The sequence below is a fragment of the Vombatus ursinus genome, unplaced genomic scaffold, assembly GCF_900497805.2.
Source record: "Vombatus ursinus unplaced genomic scaffold, bare-nosed wombat genome assembly UNPS02014945.1, whole genome shotgun sequence".
Classification (NCBI taxonomy): domain Eukaryota; kingdom Metazoa; phylum Chordata; class Mammalia; order Diprotodontia; family Vombatidae; genus Vombatus; species Vombatus ursinus.
The window spans coordinates 5516829-5537415 of NW_020954723.1; the positions used below are offsets into that span (position 1 = coordinate 5516829).

At 40.2% G+C, this 20587-nt stretch overlaps 1 protein-coding gene across 3 annotated transcripts in view; it reads right to left on the minus strand.

Annotated features, from left to right (window-relative positions):
- The window catches only part of TDP1 (tyrosyl-DNA phosphodiesterase 1), a 162158-nt gene that overhangs the window by 15726 nt on the left and 125845 nt on the right, over nt 1-20587 (minus strand). For all 3 annotated transcript variants that reach the window (XM_027844894.1, XM_027844892.1, XM_027844893.1), the window contains exon 15: nt 8029-8137. In XM_027844894.1, the coding sequence (XP_027700695.1) occupies nt 8029-8137 (109 nt within the window). The remainder of the gene's footprint in view (nt 1-8028; nt 8138-20587) is intronic.

Below are 20587 nucleotides of genomic sequence, written 5' to 3' on the forward strand. Positions count from 1 at the left end.
GAAATTATTAAACCATAATCCAGGAATTTGGATTCTATTTGCAAGTAATGTCTTCTTAAGCAGCTATTCACTCCCCAAGAGTGCCTTTCCTTTCTCAAATCCTTGTTTTTGAACAGCAGGAATGATGTTCTTAGAAGCACCACTTGTGTAGGGTTGATGACTTTCTTTTCCAAGGTTTCATATAAATATACACAAGGATACAAGACAAAATCCAAAAATCTAATCAAGTGGCAAACACAGAATTAAAATTTAGGTCTTCTGATTCATCATACAATTAAAGATACAGGCTAACTCCCCTTCCTAGGCTGATCTTGACAAATGACAAATATTTTACACATTGAAGACTCCTAACAACATCATGCCTTACAAGCTGTCTGTTCCTTTGCATTCTAGAGCTGAAGTTCAGTGGTAACATTGGAAATCAAGGAACAAGAGACATCTCAGCCCTCATTTGTTATCACTCTAAGATTTCTGCTGTTACTTCTACAGTTTTAGAACACTTGCCAGTTAAAAATCCTACACTGTCACTTTGAAGAGCTAAGATTTTTTCCCCCCGTGTTGACACAGACTGAAACCCTTACCTTTATGAGTTTCTGGGTCAAAAAAATAAAAACAAAAAATTCTTCCCTGGAGCTAACTTTCTGACAATGAGCCTTTTTCCAAACTTAGCTGGAATAGTCTTTAAAACAATCACTGGCTGGTTCCATAGTTGAAACTTTTTCTTTTGTCTTGGTGGGACCTTCTAGAGCTTGAGGTCATTTGGTATAATGCCTTCAAGCACATAGGATCATCTCTTGCACCAAAAAGGTATCGGAGAAGAAATTTAGTGGGGTGAGTTAAATATCGCATGGGAATTTATTTAAAATCTTCCTAAATAGTCAATGGGAAATTATTAGCTGATATTTTCCTGGCCCCTGCATGACCATTATCATCCTGTCTTCTCAATTAGAAGCTTCTTGAGGGAAAAGATTCTTTTTAATCTCTTTAAAGTCTCTGTATCTACCACAGATTTCTGTACACAAGAGGCACTCACAATGTTCTTACTGCTGATGAAGATGACTTTTACTTGAATCACAGAGACAGAAGCAATCTGAAGAGAATGACCAAAATCCAAACCACACAAAGCATGAATTTCTTCTGACTTAGGTTCTACAACAGACTGGACTGCCTATCGTTTTCAGTGTTCCTAGACTGCTTTGCCAATTATCAGGGTTTCATTGCTTAATAAGAAACAAGTAAACACAAAAGCACAGAATTTTATTCCACTTTCTTAGTTTACAGGATTATATACAAAGCTGGAAAGAACCTCTGAAGTCAACCAGTCCAATTCCTTCATTTTACAGATGAAGAAACTGAGGCCAAGTAACTTGCCCAGGGACACACAGACAGTAAGGGGAGCTGGGATTTGAACCCAAGTATTCTGACTCTGGGGAAGCTAGATGGTACAATGGATAGAGTGCCAGGCCTAGAGTCAGGAAGACTCATCTTCCTGAGCTCAAATCTGGCCTTAGACACTTCCGAGCTGTGTGACCCTTGGCAAGTCACTGAACCCTGTTTGCCTCAGTTTCTTCATCTGTAAAATGAGCTAGAGAAGAAAATGGCAAACCACTTCAGTATCTCTTTCAAGAAAACCCCAAATGGGGGGCATCTAGGTGGAGCAGTGGATAGAGCTCTGGCCTTGGAGTCAGGAGGACCTGAGTTCAAATCCAGCCTCAGACACTTGATACTTATTAGCTGTGTGACCCTGGGCAAGTCACTTAACCCTGATTGCCTCAGCAAAAACAAAACAAAACCAACAACAAAGAAAACCCCAAATGGGGTCATGGAGAATCAGACTTCACTGAAAGACTGAATAACAACAACAATAATTCTGGCTCTACATCAACAATAACAAACACTTATTAAGTGTCTACTCTGTGCCATGCACTGTGTTAGGCACTAAGGACACATAAATTCATTGTTCTTCCTCATGTACAGTTTTTCAAAACTCATTCCTCTCCTCTCAATTGGTGCTAGTCTAAAGGGCTTATTACATCCTCCCTTTCCTTACTGGGTCCTACTGGGAGGGGATACTCTTCTCAGGCATTTATTTCCTCTTTTATCATTAAATCCTAACTTGTTCCTACAAATCCAATCCAGGGTGGTTTTATTTCCCAGGAGCAGCCTCCAAATGCTGGTAAACCAATTAGCACATTTCGTTTCTTTGTACTTTGCTCTGCTCTCAATTTGAGAACTACATAAGAGATAAGTGCCAGAAATACTTTAAAAGTAGGAAAAGCTGAAGAACTGGACACAGAGAACCCAAGACTTTATAGGGGATTGTAAGCCTTGAAATAATGCAATCTTTTGTAATTGCCATATCAACATCAACTAAAATATGAGAGTACATGCCTCTTGGTCCACATCTACCACATATTAATTTGTGATTATGCAACTCAGAATGGGATGAAACATCATGGTCAGAGAAGCAACCATGTACCCTGCTACAAACCAGATGCTTACTGGGTTCAAAGAAATCAGATATAGCATTCAGATTAGAAGTCCATGGCACATTTGTATGTCACCTCTTCCATAAGACTGTGAATTTCTTGAGATTCTTCTTTATATATGGTACGTGCTAGATTATGTACCATAGTTATTGTTTGTCCTTCATTCTCAAAGAGGACCATGACATCAAACAGGTGATGCCATGACTTGCAAGTGAATTGGATTTAAGTGAAGGAGGGCTGTGCAAAGTCACCAGCTCCACTCTCTCCTCTGGAGCCATCTGGGTCCAGCGCCCAGATATTCATCAGGATGACTGGAGATGGCCCAGGATACAGTGGGAGACCTTGGCCTTTTTAAGCTGAGGTCTTTCCCAGGTCTCAGTTTGACTGAAGCAATGCCCATTCAGTGATTAAGGCTAGGTAAGAAATGAGGCAAAGAATGGCCTCTTTTAGCTAGTTAAAAAAAAAAAATCAATCTGGGAGGGAAAGACCTTCAGGGTTTCTGGCCAAAACAGAAACAATTGCTATTTACATCCACTTTGAGACATCAGGTCCCAAATAATGACCAAGTGGAGCTTGGGCTGAGATGTATTATTGACCAATCAATGAGAGCCAGAGTGATTTGGGTTTAAGTCATGGTCCTTAAGAAAGAAATCTAGCCTGTAAAACCCAACATATCCCTCAGATGGTATACCCCCAGGTCTTATCCTATTTGGGCAAAGTCCTCATCTCCCTTCTCTCTTCACCCTTCAGGTGCTCCCTTCAAAAGCATTCGTCAGTAGTATCCCCTCCCACCTCTCAAGTAAGGCCTTTTTTCCTCCCCCCTTTCAATCTCCCCTGCCCCTTTTCATCTTTCACCCCTCCTGTTCCCCTAGAGGCTATCAGATTATGAGACCATAGAAGCCACCTTCCTCTCATTGCTAGCCCTTGATTTAACCCAGGTCTGGCACAGAGTAGGCATTTAATAATTGCTTATTGATTATTACTGACTTATCACCAGAGTAAAATCACAATGTAGTTGCTCTAACAGCTCCCTAGTCCCTTATACTCCAGGATCACAGAATAATTTTCAAAGTAGGGTTGGCAGTTTAATTTCAGGTCCTTGTAAAAGTCATGAAACTAAAAACAATTTGGTGAAGGGGGCAAATGGAGTAGGATAATTAAACCAAACTTAAATGATAAGATTTTTACGGTTAAGTGATTAAGATCCATCAATCATATAACCTTAAGTTATTATTCTATGCCAGGCATTGGTGTAGGGATACAAAGGCAAAAATGAAAGTCTGTGAGCTTACCAAATAAAAGCAAAATAAATATAAGGTAAATTGAGATGAGGGGAAAGATCAGGGAATGGTTCAACTAGGTGATGGCACTTGAGCTGAGATTTGACATAGTCTGTGCAAAGGAAAAACAATGGTAGATATGATCCTGTTATGTGTGAGGAGCAGCACATGGGCCAGATGAGCTAGATAGCAGAGTTAATTAGAAAGGAGTAAGTGGAAAGGTCATCTGAAGGCAGATGGTTAAAGAGCTTTAAATATCAAACAGGGAAGTCCTGTAGTAATATTACTTTGGCAGCCCTGTGTAAAATCACAACTAAAAGGGAAGATCTGGATAACTGGGCAGTTAAATGGTACAGCACTGGCTCTGGAGTCAGGAAGACTCATCTGCCTGAGTTCAAATCTGGCCTCAGACAGACACTAGCTGTGTGATCCTGGGCAAGTTACCTTCCCCTGTTTGCTTCAGTTTCTCCATCTGTAAAATAAGCTGGAGAAGGGAATGACAAACCATTCCTGGAGCTTTGCCAAGAAAACCCCAAATGGGGTCAGAGAGTCAAACATGACTGAAATGACTCAACAACACCTGAGTAATTACATATAAAATACATGATAAACTCACAGATGTTTAATATGCTAAAAAATTCTTTTTAGCTAAATGACTTCATTTCATGAAATTTTCATGAAATATTAAAAAGAATTTCATTTAAATATTAAAAGAATCAGAAGCCCCTAAATGCAGAGTGGATCACCCAATAAGAGAGACTTATGGAGAGGCATGGGAAGAATCATATAGGATAAGATGTCATGTGGAGTGGACCAGGTGAAATCAACTCAGGCCATTCTGGAGGCTCAGGGTTTGAGACTTGAATAAAATGAAACACTTGCAGATCAAACCACTAACAAAGAAAGACTTTAGTTGGCAATAGCATGGAAAAGATATTCAGTGAGAGCAGAGTATTGATTCCACAGGGGGTAATTTCTGGGCTTCTGTGCTCTCCATGCTGGTCTTCTGGTCAGAAGCCTGAGGGAGAAGCAAGTTAATTGCTCATGTCCAGTCGTTTTTTAGGTAGGCCACCAGGAAACTACATAAACAGCCCAGGCCTTAGTCCTTTGAACCAATTAAGCCTTAAAGATAATTGCAATACCTTTTACCCTTCCTGGGGGAGGGCCTTACACAGCAAGGACTGGCTGTAATCCTCACAGGTGGAAGGAGAACCCACCATAATCACGGATCCATCTAAGTATCAAGTCATTTACAAACTCCTCTATTCTAAAGAATATTGGGGGGGCAGGGGGAATACAATTCTTACACAGAATGTGTAACCCTAGTACAGCAAGTACTCTGCACAGAGCAAGCATTTAACTGTTCTTGGTTGAATTGCTGAATGGAAACAGCTAGAAGGGACCTTGAAATCTTTCCTCATTTCATATTATAAATCATAACTCATATAATGAGATGAAAGACACTAGGCCCAGAGAGAAGTGACTTCTTCCAAGTCATGCAGCTACTTAATAGCAAGGCTGAGAAGTGAACCTAAGGTTCCAAAGGGTCATTCCATGACTCTTTTTACTATACAGGGCTGACTCCCCAGTTAAACTGTGTTTTGTATTTTACAGAGGCAATGTGGCAGAAAAGAGTGAGATGGCACTGGAGGTAGGAAGATTTGGGATCAAAACTACTTCTGACACATATTAGCTGTGTAAACCCTGACTACCTTTCTTTTGAAGATGCTAAATGGCTGTGATTTGTGGGATACCAAAATCTTTAAGGAGTCAAAATTATAGGTCACTCAAAGCAGGAAAGGCTCACAAAATTATAGGCCACTCAAAGGAAAAGGCCCACTCTGGTTGTAAGTGAGCTGAAGCCTATTACCAATAAGGAACTGCATACAAGGGGCAGATTGCATCAGAGATATATAACCAGAAAAAGATGTGGGCCAGACACATTGCAAAGAACAGAAGAGATGGATGTGCTGAATTCGCACCCTCATAATGCTGAGACTTAGGGGATGGCCTTGAGCATACTGTGGGGTTCTTCCTGCAGTGGATTTATGGTAAGAGATGGGCAAGAATCATATAGGTTGATAGGTCATAATTTGTACAATCAGGAGGTATCCAGATTAATGAGATCACAGATGGTTCTCCTCCTACCTTCCTGACCATTCCTTCTTAGTCTCCTGCTGCTTCATCATCAATGTCATGCCCACTAACTGAGTATATCAAATATATCCCAGTGCTATTGTCCTGGTTTCTGTCTATATTTTCCCTTGGCAACAATGCCAGCTGCCCTAATATACTGGAAATACAACTTAATTTACATGCAACACAGTTATCCTAAATTTAAGTAATCCCAGTTAATATCAAATTGGTTTTTTTAACGTTCCCAGTTCCGTTTGTCTCTTTTACTGTACCTTACATATCTTTAATTTCTTTTCATAGTGACCTAAGTTCTCCAATTCTATTCCCACCTAATCACAAGTGAAGATGGGGTCTCAAATCAAAGATTAGTAAAGCCTGATCACAGACTCACCCTACAGGCAGCCCCCATCTCGATGGTCATGTGTACATCTAAACCTGTCCCCACAAAAACAAAGAAAGGATCTTGCCTATGTCTGAAGTCTAGCCGCATTTTTTTTTAACCATCATCCTTTGATGTGAAAATAACCAGAAATATTTTTATAGGTATGGGAATAGATCACAAACCACTGTGAAAAATGAAAAACGCTTTTGAAATGTTATTAGCCACTCACTTTCCCAAAGCATAATAAAAAAATGCCTTTCCTCATAGTCCAAATGCCCATTTATAGCATTAACGACATGAAATTATATTTCAGTTACTACCATTTTCAGCATGTTATTGGGTATTAACAGTACATAAAATGCTGCATAGTTGAGGAAGATGCTTTGCTCTCTGCAGGAAGACCTTTAGAGCATTTTTCAAGGGGAAATAATGTGATCCTTAACGAAGAATACAAGGGTCAACTACGTGAAACAAGAGAAAAGCATAATGAAGCATGCCACCTACTATTGGACAGAGAGGTAATGAATTCAGGGTGAAGAATGAGACATCTATTTTTTGGATATGGCCAATTTAGAGAATTAATTTTGCCTGACTATGCATACTAGTTACAAGGAGGTTTTTGGTTTTGTGGTTTTTTTTTTTCCTTTTCCAATGAGAGAGAGATGTTAGGTTGAAAGGAGAGAAAATAAATTTCAGTTAATTGGGAAAAAATTAATTAAAAAAAATCTAAATGGATCACCATTTGGGACACCTATCTTCCATTACTGCTTTCCTGGCTTTTTTCTATGACTGGTATTAGATGATATGGTCCACAAGAAGGTGATCAGGATGCTCTCTGAGAGTGAAATGGGCAGAATCAGGAGAAGATTGTACAAAGTAACAGCCATACTGTGCAATGACTGACTTTGATAGACTTGGCTTTTCACAGCAATGTAAGAATCTAAGACAACTCCAAAAGACTCATGCTATCCACATGCAGAGAAAGAACTATGGAGTCTGAATGCAGATCGAAACATACTATTTGCTCTCCTTTTCCTTTGTTGTTTTATTTTATTGCATCATTCTCATGGTTCCTCCCATTAGTTCTAATTGTTCTTTACATCATGACTAATGGGAAAATATGCTCAATATGAATGTATAAGTAGAGCCTGTATCAGATTGCATGCCACCGTCTGGGGGAGGGGAAGGAGGTGGAGGGGAAGAAAATTTAACTCTAAATCTTATGGAAATGAATGTTGAAAACTAAAAATAAATTAATTATTAAAAAAAAAAAAGGTGATCAGGATAGTAAGGGACCCAGGACCACATACCCATCTAGATGGTGTGGAACCTAAGTCACACTCTGTGTGTGTCCTGCTAACCTCCACCCTCAATACTTTTATATCAGGTTAAGATGGAAGATCAAGGAAAACCTTGAACGGGTAAGAGTCACAAAGCCAACCTCAGAAGTCACCTAGTCCCATGCTTTTATTTTACAGCTGAGGAAAATCTAAGCCCAGAGATCTTAAATGAGCCATCCAAAGTCACACAGCTAGCAAGTAGTAGAGTCAGAATTCAAACTCAGGGCCTCTATGACTTTCCAGTCATTCTAGCACACCACATGACCTGAAGCAAAATCTAGTGCTCCTTCTCTTACTACAGAGAAACCATAAAAATTCGTTCTTTGGGGATGTCATGTAATTTGCTTTTTTTGCTTTGGGGGCATACACACACGCATACTTTTTATTAATCCAAGTCTTACCGTTATGGTCGTAAATTTCTGGAGGCAAATCATAAGGCACAGGAAAAGAGGTTGCTGGCTCCTGGTTTTCTGAAAAGACTTTCCTCTTGACTTTGAAGGTATCCATTCCCTGAAGAAACAGAGGGTGATATTACTAAGGCATGCAAAATTCTGGGAAAAGAGACGCTTTATGGAACAAACGTATCTTTTATGAAATTTACTATCCAATCCAAGTTGGTTCAGGGAAGTTAAAAAGCCCCGAGAAGCCAAATATTTTCCCCTCCATTCCCACCCAAATCATCTTTCCTATTCTTTCATCTAAAACGTTACTTAAAAGGAAGAGAGGCTCAAGCAGGAAGAAATCTACAAGCAGATAATGCCTGTACAAATTTCATAGAGAGAAAATGGAACCAATTTTAGGCATCACAACCCATTTTCACCATAATCCCACATAAAGTTTGTAGGGAGCTCATGTAACTCACTGTGCAAAAACACCTCCAAGTACATTATTACCAATTTCCCAGACAGGCACTGTCACAATAATAGGCTACTTGTAGTAGAATAAGGTGGAGGATGTGACTGCAAAAGTCCCAGCAGAGGTAGCAAGAGCCTGAGCCTAGGAATTTGGGGTATGGCAGTAGGGAACAGGGAGGTGAGAACAGAAACAAGATATAGTGAATAAAGGGCCAGAGAGCGTCCCACTTGCTGAATTCACCAGAGATGAGCTCTGTGATATAAGTTTTGAAGAGACTTCAAATTATCTAGTTGAACATCCTCATTCTGTGGTTGAGGACCAAAAGTTGAGAGAAGGGATGGAAACTGCCTAGGGCCAAACAGATAAGAAGGCCATTCAGTGAGGCACTGAAGATGAGAGGAAGGTTAAAGATGATGCTGAGGTTTTGAGACCGGATGAATAGGAGGAGTAAAGCAGTAGAGCTGACACCAGGCTTTTTACAACTCACTTGACTTTGTTACTTTAGAGGGCAGTCTGAAGAGGAAGACTGACAGTGTCCTAGGATTATACAAAGAGAAGCACGCAGAACAGGGTCCAAACTAGACCAGGCTTTGAAGTCATGGTTTACCCTTTTGGGAAAGGGAAAGTTTAGACATGAAGCTGGAAAACAGGTGGCCAAAAGAATATTAATTAAATTTGCTATGGCACTCATTTATTATCCAAGAGAAATTATCTTTAATGATACAGCATGGTCACTTATGTAGCATCAAATTAGAAACTGAAAAGCTGGGTGGCAGAGTAGATCGAGTGAAGGAAGAAGACCTGATTTCAAAATCCCACCTCTGACACTTACTAGCTGTGTGACTCTGGATAAGCCACTTAACCTTCATTTGCCTCAATTTCCTCAATTGTAAAAGGGGGATAATAATAGCACCAACCTCCCACGACTGTTAGGAGGATCAAATGAGATAATAATGTGTCAAGTGTTTAGCATAATCCCTAACACATAGTGATACATTAGCTATTCATATTGATGGCCTCAAAGATAGCTTCTAGTTTTAATGTTATGATCAGATGTTGTCGCCTTGAATTTGTACCCATGCAGATGTGCACAATGAGTGACCAGAACATTTTGAAAGTATTTCTCTTAGTAGAAATATTTTTTAACTCTTAGTATGGTCAGAGCTACTTACAAGTTCTTTGAGTTCTTGTGGCCATTATGACTTTTTTAAAAATATTCTTTAACATTCTTTTTTAAAATTTTCAATTCCAAATTTTCTCCCTCCCTCTCCAGTTCATACCCCACTCATTGAGAAAGCAAGCGATATGATACTCATTGTACATATGAAATCATGTAAAATATTTCCATATTAGCCATGTTAAAAAGAAAAAGCAAGAAAAGTAAAGAAAGTTAAAAAAAAAAGTTTCAATCTACATTGAGTTAATCAGTTTTCTCCCTGGAGGTGGATAGCATTTGTTAGCACGAATTCTTTGGAAGTATCTTTGATCGCTGTAATGATCAGAGTAACTGAGTCTTTCATTATCATTATGATATTTCTGTTGTTGTGTACAATGTTCTTCTGGTTCTGTTCACTTCCACTTCATATCAGTTCACATAAATCTCACCAGGTTTTTCTGAAATCATCACCTTCATCACACTGGTATTCCATCACAATCATATACCACAATTTGTTCAGACATTCCCCAATGGATGGGCACCCCTTCAGTTTCCAATTCTTTGCCAACACAAAAAACAACTGCTATAAATATTTTTGTACATGTGGGTGTTTTTCCTTTTTTTTGGATTCTCTTTGAGGTATAGGCTTAGTTCAAAAGGTATGCAGAGTATTATGACTTTTTTGAAATGAAGTTGATAATCTTGCTGAAAGAACCATAAAAATTTCCAAAAGGCAATGACACTGGAGATTCCTGCAGTAGAATTATAGCAGAAAGTCTGATGTGAGAGTTTAAGAGGGAAGTACAGCCCTCATTTGGGGCTAATTCTCACTTCATAGAGCAATGTAACTAATGATCCAAGGAGGACAATGATAGTCAGTGAAACCATTTCTACCCCAAATACCCAGCACGGTGACTGTTACAGGGCAGGCCCTGAAATACTTGCTATATGAGTGAGTGAATCAGTGAATGGAATTCTTACATTTTTTTGTTACACAGGGCATTTTTGTGTGGTACTGAGAGGAAAGTGATCAGGGAAACAACCATTCACAGCCTGACATCAGTGTAGTATCTTTAAATCTACCTGGTACTGCTCCTTCTCTCTAAAGCCGTACCTCTCACAGTCAGCATAGACATATTCTGGCTCACAGGGATAAAAGGGACATTCATGATCATCTTGGGCAATAATTTCACTTTACAGAGGAGGAAACTGAAGCCCAGAATGGTTAAATGACTTGTTCAAAGTCCTAACAGTAGACTATGGAGGAATTTCACTGACCTTAGAGAGCTGGAGTTAGACATGATTTAATTCAACTCCTCTTATTTCAAAAACGAGGCAGGAAGGACACAAATATTTATTATGCATCTACTAGGGACAGCTAGATGGTGATGTGGATAGAGCCCCTGGGCCTGAAGTCAAGAAGACCCGAGTTCAAATTTGGCCTCAGTTGCTTACAAGCTGTGTTACCCCTGGGCAAGTCATTTACCCTTTGTTTGCCTAAGTCTCCTCATCCATAAAACGAGGATAATAATTGCACCTAACTCTCAGGGTTTTTGTGAGGATCAAATGAGGTAATTGCAGAGCACTTAGTACAGTGCCTGGCACACAGTAAGCACTAAATAAATGTTTAAAAAACAAACCCCCCCCCCCCGTCTTCCTTGGTTTCCTCATCTGTAAAATGGGGATAATAATAGCACCTACCTACAAGGGTTGTTTCAAGGATCAATCAAGACAATAACTGTAAAGTGTTTAGCACAATACCTGGCACATAGTAAATACTATATAAATGTTAGCAACCACTGTCATCTTCATCATCAACATCTACTATGTTCCAGGCACTGTGCTAAGTACTTGTCAAATATTCTCTCATTTGACCCTTAAAACAAACCTAGGAGGCAACTGGTATTATTATGGCCATTTCACAGTTGAAGAAACTGAGGCAGGCTAGAGGTTAAGTGACCTACCCAAGATTACACTGGTAGTAAGTGTCTGTGGTCACATTTGAACTCAGGTCTTCCTTATTCCAGGCCTGGTGCTCTATCTAGCAGCCTCAGAGAGCTTAAGCAACGTGTCCCAGTTGGTAAGTTAACAGAGATAGGATTCAAATTCAAGTGTCCTGATTTAGTTCTCATCCTATCCACAGGGCTGAGAAAAAGCCTGATGTTCTCTCCCTTATGAGTCATGCTGCTGGTAGGACCCATCAAAGGATCTGAAATATGTTATGGGAAAACCAGGTCAATGTGAGAAAAACGTGCAACGCATTAAAACTGGAAACATTTGAGAAGAGAAACAGGTTGCAGGCTAATGGCCATCACAGTCACTGTTAAATATTTCCTGGAAATTCAGATAGAAGCCATTTTCTTTTTCCTCTTCTTTAGTCACCATGGATAGACTCTCATAGCTTCCTAAGCTCACTATGATTCACTTGACACCCAGATCTGCCGTCCTACACATCTTGCCATGTGTTTCTGCTTTGTTGTGTCTATTTGGCTTTCTATTCAAAGGATGGTTGGCTCCATCCAATTCTGACAACAGCTAATAAGCATTTTTGTCCCTGGAGTGCCATTTTTGTTCCAAATTCTAGGGTTTATCATAAAGGGGATTCTTTTTCCTTCAATCTGTTCGTAAAATAATTTCAGGCCTTCGGCTAATTATTCTTATTTATTCATCATCTGCAGTATTCCCGAGCATTTCTGAAACCAAAGGAGATGCTTCTATGCTGCAGATGCTTCTATGCTAGAAAAGACAATGCAATGCATAAAACACCAGGTGAGAGGGAGGATGCATCTCATAGCTCAGAAATTGCCAGCTTTTTCCTCTAATTGCTTTGACAGTGAAAGACCTCATCAGCTCTGCACCTATTTGAGCTCCACAGCAAAGTTCCATCATACGGCACAAACAGCATGAATCTCAAACTGCATTCCATTTTTTTGTGGTTACTGGGGAGGGAATGGGGGGGAGGAAGTGGGTGTTTACATTAGACACAAACTAAAGCAGCATGCTCTACATAGAAACCTATACACAGGTTAACGTTTTCCTCCCAGAAATAATGCTCAAACATTACTGAATCCTCCAAGAATATACTGTTCAAAGACGTAGCAGCTGACAAGCAATTAAGACAATGGTAGTCATCAGCTTGCATAACAACAATCATAATAAAAGTTCCCAGTTATATAGTGCATTATGGTTTCTAAAACACATTTACACATCCCCTCTCACTCCAACCCTGCCTTCTTCCAAACGTCCCTGTTACTGTTGAGGGTACCATTATTTTCCTAGTCACTCACCTCCAAGAATCTAAGTATCATCCTCTGCTCCTCACTCGTGGTCGCCCCACATGTCCAAGCTGTTACCAAGTCTTCCCATCTCTACCTTCCCAACATTTCTTGTATATCCCCTTCTCTCCACAGCCATAACCACCGCCCTGGTAGAAGCAGTCAACATTGTACTTGTGGATTACTACCACAATAGTTTTCTGGTTGTTCTCCATCTCTAGACTCTCTCCATTCCAGTCCATCCTCCACTCATCTGCCAATGTGATCTTCCTATGAATTGCAGGTCTAACCATGTTGCAGTTCAGTCATTTTTCAGTTGCGTCCAACTCTCTGCAACTCCATTTGGGGTTTTCTTGGCAAAGATACTGGAGTGGTTTGCCATTTCCTTATCCAGATAATTTTACAGATGAGGAAACTGAGACAGACAGGGTTAAGTGACTCGCTCAGGGTTACACAGCTAATAATCTGAAGTCACATTTGAACTCAGGCCTTCCTGACTCCAGGACTAGTGCTCTAACCACTGTACCACCTAGGTCCCATGTCCACTTGCATAATTTCAAATTGCTGTACAATTTCAAACCTCCACCAACAATTCATTAGTGCACCTATCTTTCCACAATCCCTCCAACTGACTTTTGCCATTTTTTGTCATTTTTGCCAATTTGCAGGTTGTATGAGATGAAACCTCTGGTTGTTTTGATTTATAGTTCTCTTATTATTAGTGATTTGGAGCATTTTTTCCACATAATTTTGAACACTTTGCAGTTCTTTTTTGCAGAAGTGTTTGTTCATATCCTTTAACCATTTATCTATTGGGAAATGGCTGCTATTCACATATATACATGAATACATGAATGGATAGATATAAATCTTCAATGTCTTGTTCAGCTGTTTAGTCACATCCAACTCTTCCTGACCCAATTTGGGGTTTTCTAGGCAAAGACACTGGAGTGGTTTCCCATGTCCTTCTCCAGCTCATTTTATAGACAAGTAACTGAGGCAAACAGGGTTAAGTGCCTTGCCTAGGGTCACACCGCTAATAAATGTCTGAAGCTGGATTTGAACTCAGTATGATGAGTCTTCCCACGTCCAGCCCTGGTACTCTATCCACTGTGCCACCTGACTGCCAGTACATCTTAGATATCAAACCTTTATTAGAGAAATCTGACACAAAGAACTTTTTTTTCCCCATTTAACCACTTCCTTTCTTATCCTAGATGCATTAAAGTTGTCAGTACAGAAGCTTTTCAATTTCAATTTCCCTCTTGCTTTAAACATGGTATTATTATCCTTCTGTTACTTTAATATTTTAAATACTTTTAATACTTTACTTAATATTTTAAAGGTGGCTCTGTTCTCACTAGCTCTCTTCCCTTCACTACCAATCCCTTCTTCCCCTTTGATATTCCCCCTCTCTTTCCTCCCCTTCAACTGGTCCTGTTCCTTAGTTTTTAAGTATCATTTTTTGGTGCCCCTTCCAAAGAGAATTTCTCTTACTCTCTTCATTATCCATCCATCCTCTTTCTGTTTACTCTAGACTTTTAGTTTCTAATTCATGATACCTATAATTGTGTGGTCTGTCTTTTCTTTGTACTCTTAATGCTATCAAAGCTTCAAAGGCATCTACTCTAGGCTCTCTCCCCTATAGGTGCTGTCTGCCACTGCCATCCAGGGTCTGCCCCATGGATTCCCCTTTTCCATTGCAGCCTCATTTCCAGAACAATGCCAATTATTCTAGGTGTCAGAGAAGACACTGCCCCATGGTAGGACCCTTCCCCCACCACGTCCATGATAATGCAGTCCACTATTGCTCCATATCCTCTCTTGTTAACCTTTTTTTTTCTACATTTGCCTGGAAATCTCTTTGCTGGGTCCATGCTCTCCCACTCCCCCAGGTGCCAATTGCTTCCCAGAGGTCCCACCCCCAAGGACAAGTAGACTTTTCAAGCACCAAAGTCCCCAGGCCTCATCCGATGTAAGGTCCTCATCTACACCAACACCCTCTCTTCACTCATAGAAGTATTCATCAGTGAAAGCCCCTCTCACCTTCAAAGCAAAGCCTCCTTCCTCCTCCAGCCCTCATTCTTTTCAATCTTTCCTTTGTCTTCCACAATCACTCCCACTTCTCTGAGACCAAAGAGATCACCTTCCCCTCAATGCTAGCCTTGACTTAACCCCAGGCACATCCCTCACACCTCTCTATCCCCCTTCTCTTCCCTCCTCCTTTTATATACTTTTCTATGTTGTAATGTGGGTCACACAAGAGCATTCGCTTGTAGAAAGGGCACTGCCAGATTCTGTCCATAATGCCCCCTTGTCTGTCTCTTTACTGTTACCTCTACCAGATTTCTGCCTTCAACCCTGTCCCTTTGCATATATTTGAAAAGGAGTCTCTTACTGGTCTCTCTATTGTCACTTTGTTGCTGTTGTCCTTGCCTGTTGCATTTATTCACTCGTCCTGCATTTCTGTTGTTTGATGTGTTCCAGAAACACATAAACTCTTCAGTTCTGATTTGTTTCTAAAAATGTTTTAAACTCTTATTTATATTTTTGAATGCCCATTTTTTCCCCTGTAGGATTAAGCTCAGATTTGCAAGGTAGGTTGCCCTGGGCTGCATCCTGAGCTCTGCTGTTCTTCAAAACACATCATTCTCTTCCTTCCTATGTTTTCTAGCGGGTGCAGAAAAGTCTTGCATTGTTTGAATTTCTCCTTTGTATTTGAAGGTCTTTCTCTTGATTGCTTGCAGAACTTGTTTCTTTATTGAACTATTAAATTTAACCACTACGTACCTTGGAGTTTGCAGAGTTGGGTTTGTTTCAGGTGACCTGTGAATTCTTTCCATTAGAACTTCATTTTTTTATGCTCAGAAGTTCAGGGCAATACTCTTCTATTATTTCCTTCATCATGGTGTTAAGATTTTTTTTGTTCTGTTGTGTTCTTCCGGGAGACCTATAATCCTTAGGTTTTCTCGCACATCCTGTCTTTGAAATCCATGTTTTGCTTGTATAGTGAGTATATTTTTAATGTTTTTTTCTTCTTCTCTTTCTTTCTCTTTTCTTCTCTACTTCTGTGTATTTGCATTTCCTATCTATTGTTCCCTCTTTTGTTTCTTTGATGAGGTTAACCATTGAAGATACAAGTTTTTCTATTCTGTTCATTCTTTTTGTTGTATAGGCCATAAATTTTTCTTTCATAAATCTCCCTTCTCCTTTAAACCATGCAGGATTGGCGTGGGGTGGTCCTGTGTTCTCCTCAAACTCCACAGGGTCCTCTGTTTCATCAAGTATCATATCATCTTCCTTTGTTTTGCAGTATTTATTCATAGATGCTTCATAGATGTGTAGGCCTTATTTCCTTCTATTGCTAACACTTTTTCCTGTTGTTTTGTTTGTTTATGTTTGAGGTCTGAGTTCTCTTCTTCCTAAAATCTTTTGTAATTTCAGTCCACCCCCCCCCATTTTCCTTTTTACTCACTTTCTGACTACTTCCCTTCTGACAGTGATTTTCCTTGGGTAGGTCTCAAATCATCTCAGCCTCTTTCTGCACTGGATCACCAGCCTAGGCCTCTAACAGAGCTGATTTTTCTCAGAATTGGCCCCAGCTGAGTACTGTGCCCTTCTCCTTTGGTTTGGTTGAGTAATACATAGTTCCCCACATGCACAGTGTCCTGTCCTGGTGATCTGTCCCACTTCCTCTGTTTCACAGTTCTCTGGTCTCGCACTGGCAGTTCAGAACTTTGCAGCACTGGTGCTTTCAGGCTGTAGCTCCCAGCAGGTTTCTGAAGGGCTATGGCCAAGCTGGCTGTCAAGGCATGAGCAAATTTCAGCAACCTGGAGCTGGGGTCTCCATGGCTCTGGAAAAAGTAATGGGGCACCAAGGTGCAATGGTGGGATTTGATGCAACTCTATGTTGTGTCCTTGGGCCTGCTGGTACAGCCCTGATGCAGGTAACAGGGGAAATAGAGGAGGGGTGCTGAGTGAGCTCAGGGTCAGTGAGTATCAGTTCCTGAGTTTAAGGGGATTCCTTTTTTTAACTTTTTGGGGGGATTCTGGGGGTCCTAGGCCATGCAAACAGCTGAAGCTACTTTATATTTGGCACATAATTTCTGTTTTGGAGAAGTTTGAGAGGTCAAAGGTATGGGAGAATAGTCCACCAATTCACTGCTCATGTGACCCAGAAGTCTATCTAGTGTTTTAAGGTTTGCAAAGTGCTTTACAAATATTATCTAATTTTACCCTCAAAACAACCCTAGGTGATTGTGCTATTATTTCTAGTTTACAGATGAGGAAACTGAGACAAATAGGTTAAGAGACTTGTCCAAGTTCACACAGCCAGTAAGAGTCTGAAGCCAAATTCAAACGCAGGTCTTCCTAAATGCAGGTCCAGTACTCTGTCCACTGACTAGCTGCCTCATATTAGTGAGTGACTTGCTTGAGATCATATGGCTAGTAAGGGACAGAGGCAGGGTTTGTTATCAGGTCATTTCACTCCAAGTCCAGAGTCCTTTTCACCATTCCCCACTATCTTCTAACACTATAAAGAACTGCAACAGATGACCCACTTCCTAGATAGTTGACTTAGACCTAATCTGATGGTCACAGATTGCCTTCATCACATTTAAGAGGACTGACTCCAAAATTCCTGGAGTATTCACTCACTGGCACAGATGGAAAATTTCTTACACCAGAGTTTTGTAGGTCTACCAAAGTATAAAAAACAGGACACCCAAGCACCTGCCATACGATGAAATTAGCCAAAGGCAACTTTAAGCAATTGCTGGGGGCCTCTTGAAGAAGGAAAGCTTGAGTAGACTACAGCAGATATGGAGCATGTGGTTGAGCCTGGGGACCATGTTTCTGTCTTTTTTTTATCACTGGACTTTCTCCTAGCCCGGGCAGATGCAACTAGGGGGTTTGCTAAAGCCTACTCTCCCAAGGGAATAAAGAAACGAGACACCATGCACAGGCCTCTAATAAAGGCCAGCAAAACCCTAACCCTGACAGCCACAGACACTCCCCTGAGGGTAGGTGAGAGCCAGCGCTTCCTGATACCACAGTGGCCATACCAGGATACACAGCTGAATACTGACTTAATCTCTCTCATATCAGTCATGCTCTACTATCATGCATGGTGTCATGTGTGGAATACTCTTCTTATCTCTGCCTCCTGACTAGCTTGGCTTTCTTCAAGTCTCAGCTAGAATCTCACCTTCTACAGGAAGCTTCCCCCCAAACCTTCTCACCTTCTCTCAGCTGATTATTTACAATTTATCCTGATATATTATTTGTAAAGTTGTTTCCCTATTGTCTCTCCCATTAGGCTGTAAGCCCCAGATAAAGGTAAAAGACAATCCCTGCTTTCAAGAGGCGCACAGTGTATCTTTTACCTTTTTCTGAATCCCTCGCACTCAGCACAGCATTTGGCACATAGTAGGTGATTAATAAAAGTCTACTGACCGACCGACGACTATACCTACACTTCTTTGTTCTGTTTTTTATCCTAACAGGTTTTTGGGTTGTTGTTATTCAGTCACATTCGACTCTTCCTGAACCCATTTTGGGTTTTCTTGGCAAAGATACTGGAATGGTTTGTCATTTCCCTCTCCCATGGCTTTTACAGATGAGGAAACTGAGGCAAACAGGGTTAAATGACTCGCCCAAGGTCACACGGCTAGTAAGTGTCTGAAGCCGGATTTGATCTCAGGAAGATGAGTTTTCCTGATTCTGAGTCCAGTACTCCATCCACTGCATCAACAGGGGATAATTGTAAATCACCAGCTCTCTTACTTTCCTAAAACCTCCAAGTGAATCACTACTTAACAAAAAGTATAATACAGGGAAAAGAATATTGGGTTTTGAATCAGAAGACCTGGATTCAGGTTATAGCTCAGCTACTTTGGATAAGTTAACCTCTCTGGGCCTTGATTTCCTGATCTATTAAATTAAGGATCTGGGCTAGTCTCTAAAATCTCTTCCAACTCTGTATCTATTAACTAATAACAAGATTAACTCCAGGTGTTCTTGCCAATCAATGAATCCACCAGCATTATTAAACTGCTATTACATGCAGAGAACTATGTGACAGGAGGTGGGGATGCGATGACAAAAGCAACAATTCCTGAAACTCAGGGAATTTACGATCAGCCAAGGAAAACACCTACATAGTATATATGAAATGTTACAAAATATAGACACAAAGTGATTTTGAGGGAAGGATAATAGTAGCTAGGGAGATGAGGAAGGAATGATGTAGAAGAGGGAGACTGAATTTAGATCAAATGATTTCTTAGGTCCCTACAGCCTCAAGGCCACATATGACCTTCTAGGTCCCTGGGTGTGGGCCTTTTGACAGAATCCAAACTTCACAGAACCAATCCCCTTAATAAAAGGATTTGTTCTGTAAAACTTGGACTCAGTAAAAAGGCCACACTTGAGGACCTAGAGGGCCACATGTTCCCTCTTGGTATCTATCTGGTTAGGCACAATGCAAAGTTGGGCTTATTTCTTCCAGAAAATGTGGTCTAATGTAAAGAACAATGAGTTTGAGAGTAAGAAAGCCCTGGATTGCCACTTAGTAAGCTATGTGATTGTGGGAAAATTATTAAAGGCTGCTGAGCCTCAGTTTCTCCTTTTGAAGAACAGGTAATTGCTGTGACAATCAACTCAAGGAGGTATATAAAACCATACCCTAAGCCTTCAGATATTTATGTACTTGTTTGTTTTTTCTCTCTCTCTCTCTTTCATTCTCTTCTCATATTTTCTCCTATTCCCCTCTCATATTCTCTCAATATCCACCCGATATTCTTTCATTCTCTCTCTCCCTTACTCTCTTTCCCTCTCATTCTCTTTCTCTTTTCCTTCCACACCCTCCTCCCTGTCCCTGAACTAAGGCTTCTGGAACATACTATATATGTATACACACACACACACACACACACACACACTATACTATACTATACTATATATGTATATTATCTTTATTTTACAGGGTTGTTATGAAGATTAAATACAATAATTTTGATATAATACAAAATATAAATGTGAGTTATTAGCTTAAGGCTCAATTATTTCACTCGAAAAGGCGCACAAAAACAGGGGCAATTCAGTATATGGTTACCTTGGAACTTCTGGCCTTCCCAATCAACTACCAGAAGTCTTCCATGTTTTGGGGGTTCCCTCTCCATCCAAGTGGGTAAACAATGTCATTGCTGTCTGTTGGCATGAACTGAGAAATACCTCACACCCCTAAGAAATGTCACATATTATTGGCCCAGAGCTCTCTGAGAACAGATATTTATTCTTACAGCTAAGAAGAATTTTTAAAAGTTTCTGAGTTTCCTTTGAAGTGAAAGACTCAGCAACATTAAAAATTGAAAGGTCAATGTAAGCAAAATTTACAGCAAAAGTATGTGTTCTGGAACACCTTGTGATCAGGGCAACTTACCAGCATGAAGAACAAAAGTTGTAACACTGGTTGCTGATAATTCAGAAATGTGGATGTTATGGACATGCAGTGCTCAAAGATATGCTACATTTAAGGTACAAAATAAAAAAGGATAGATTTTCTTTTCTATTTTTTTTTAATTTTCTCTCTTTCTCTTGTATTACATCAGTAAAGTAGTACCAGCAGAGATTATTTGAGTGATTTGTTAATTCAGGAATTACCATGCCTTT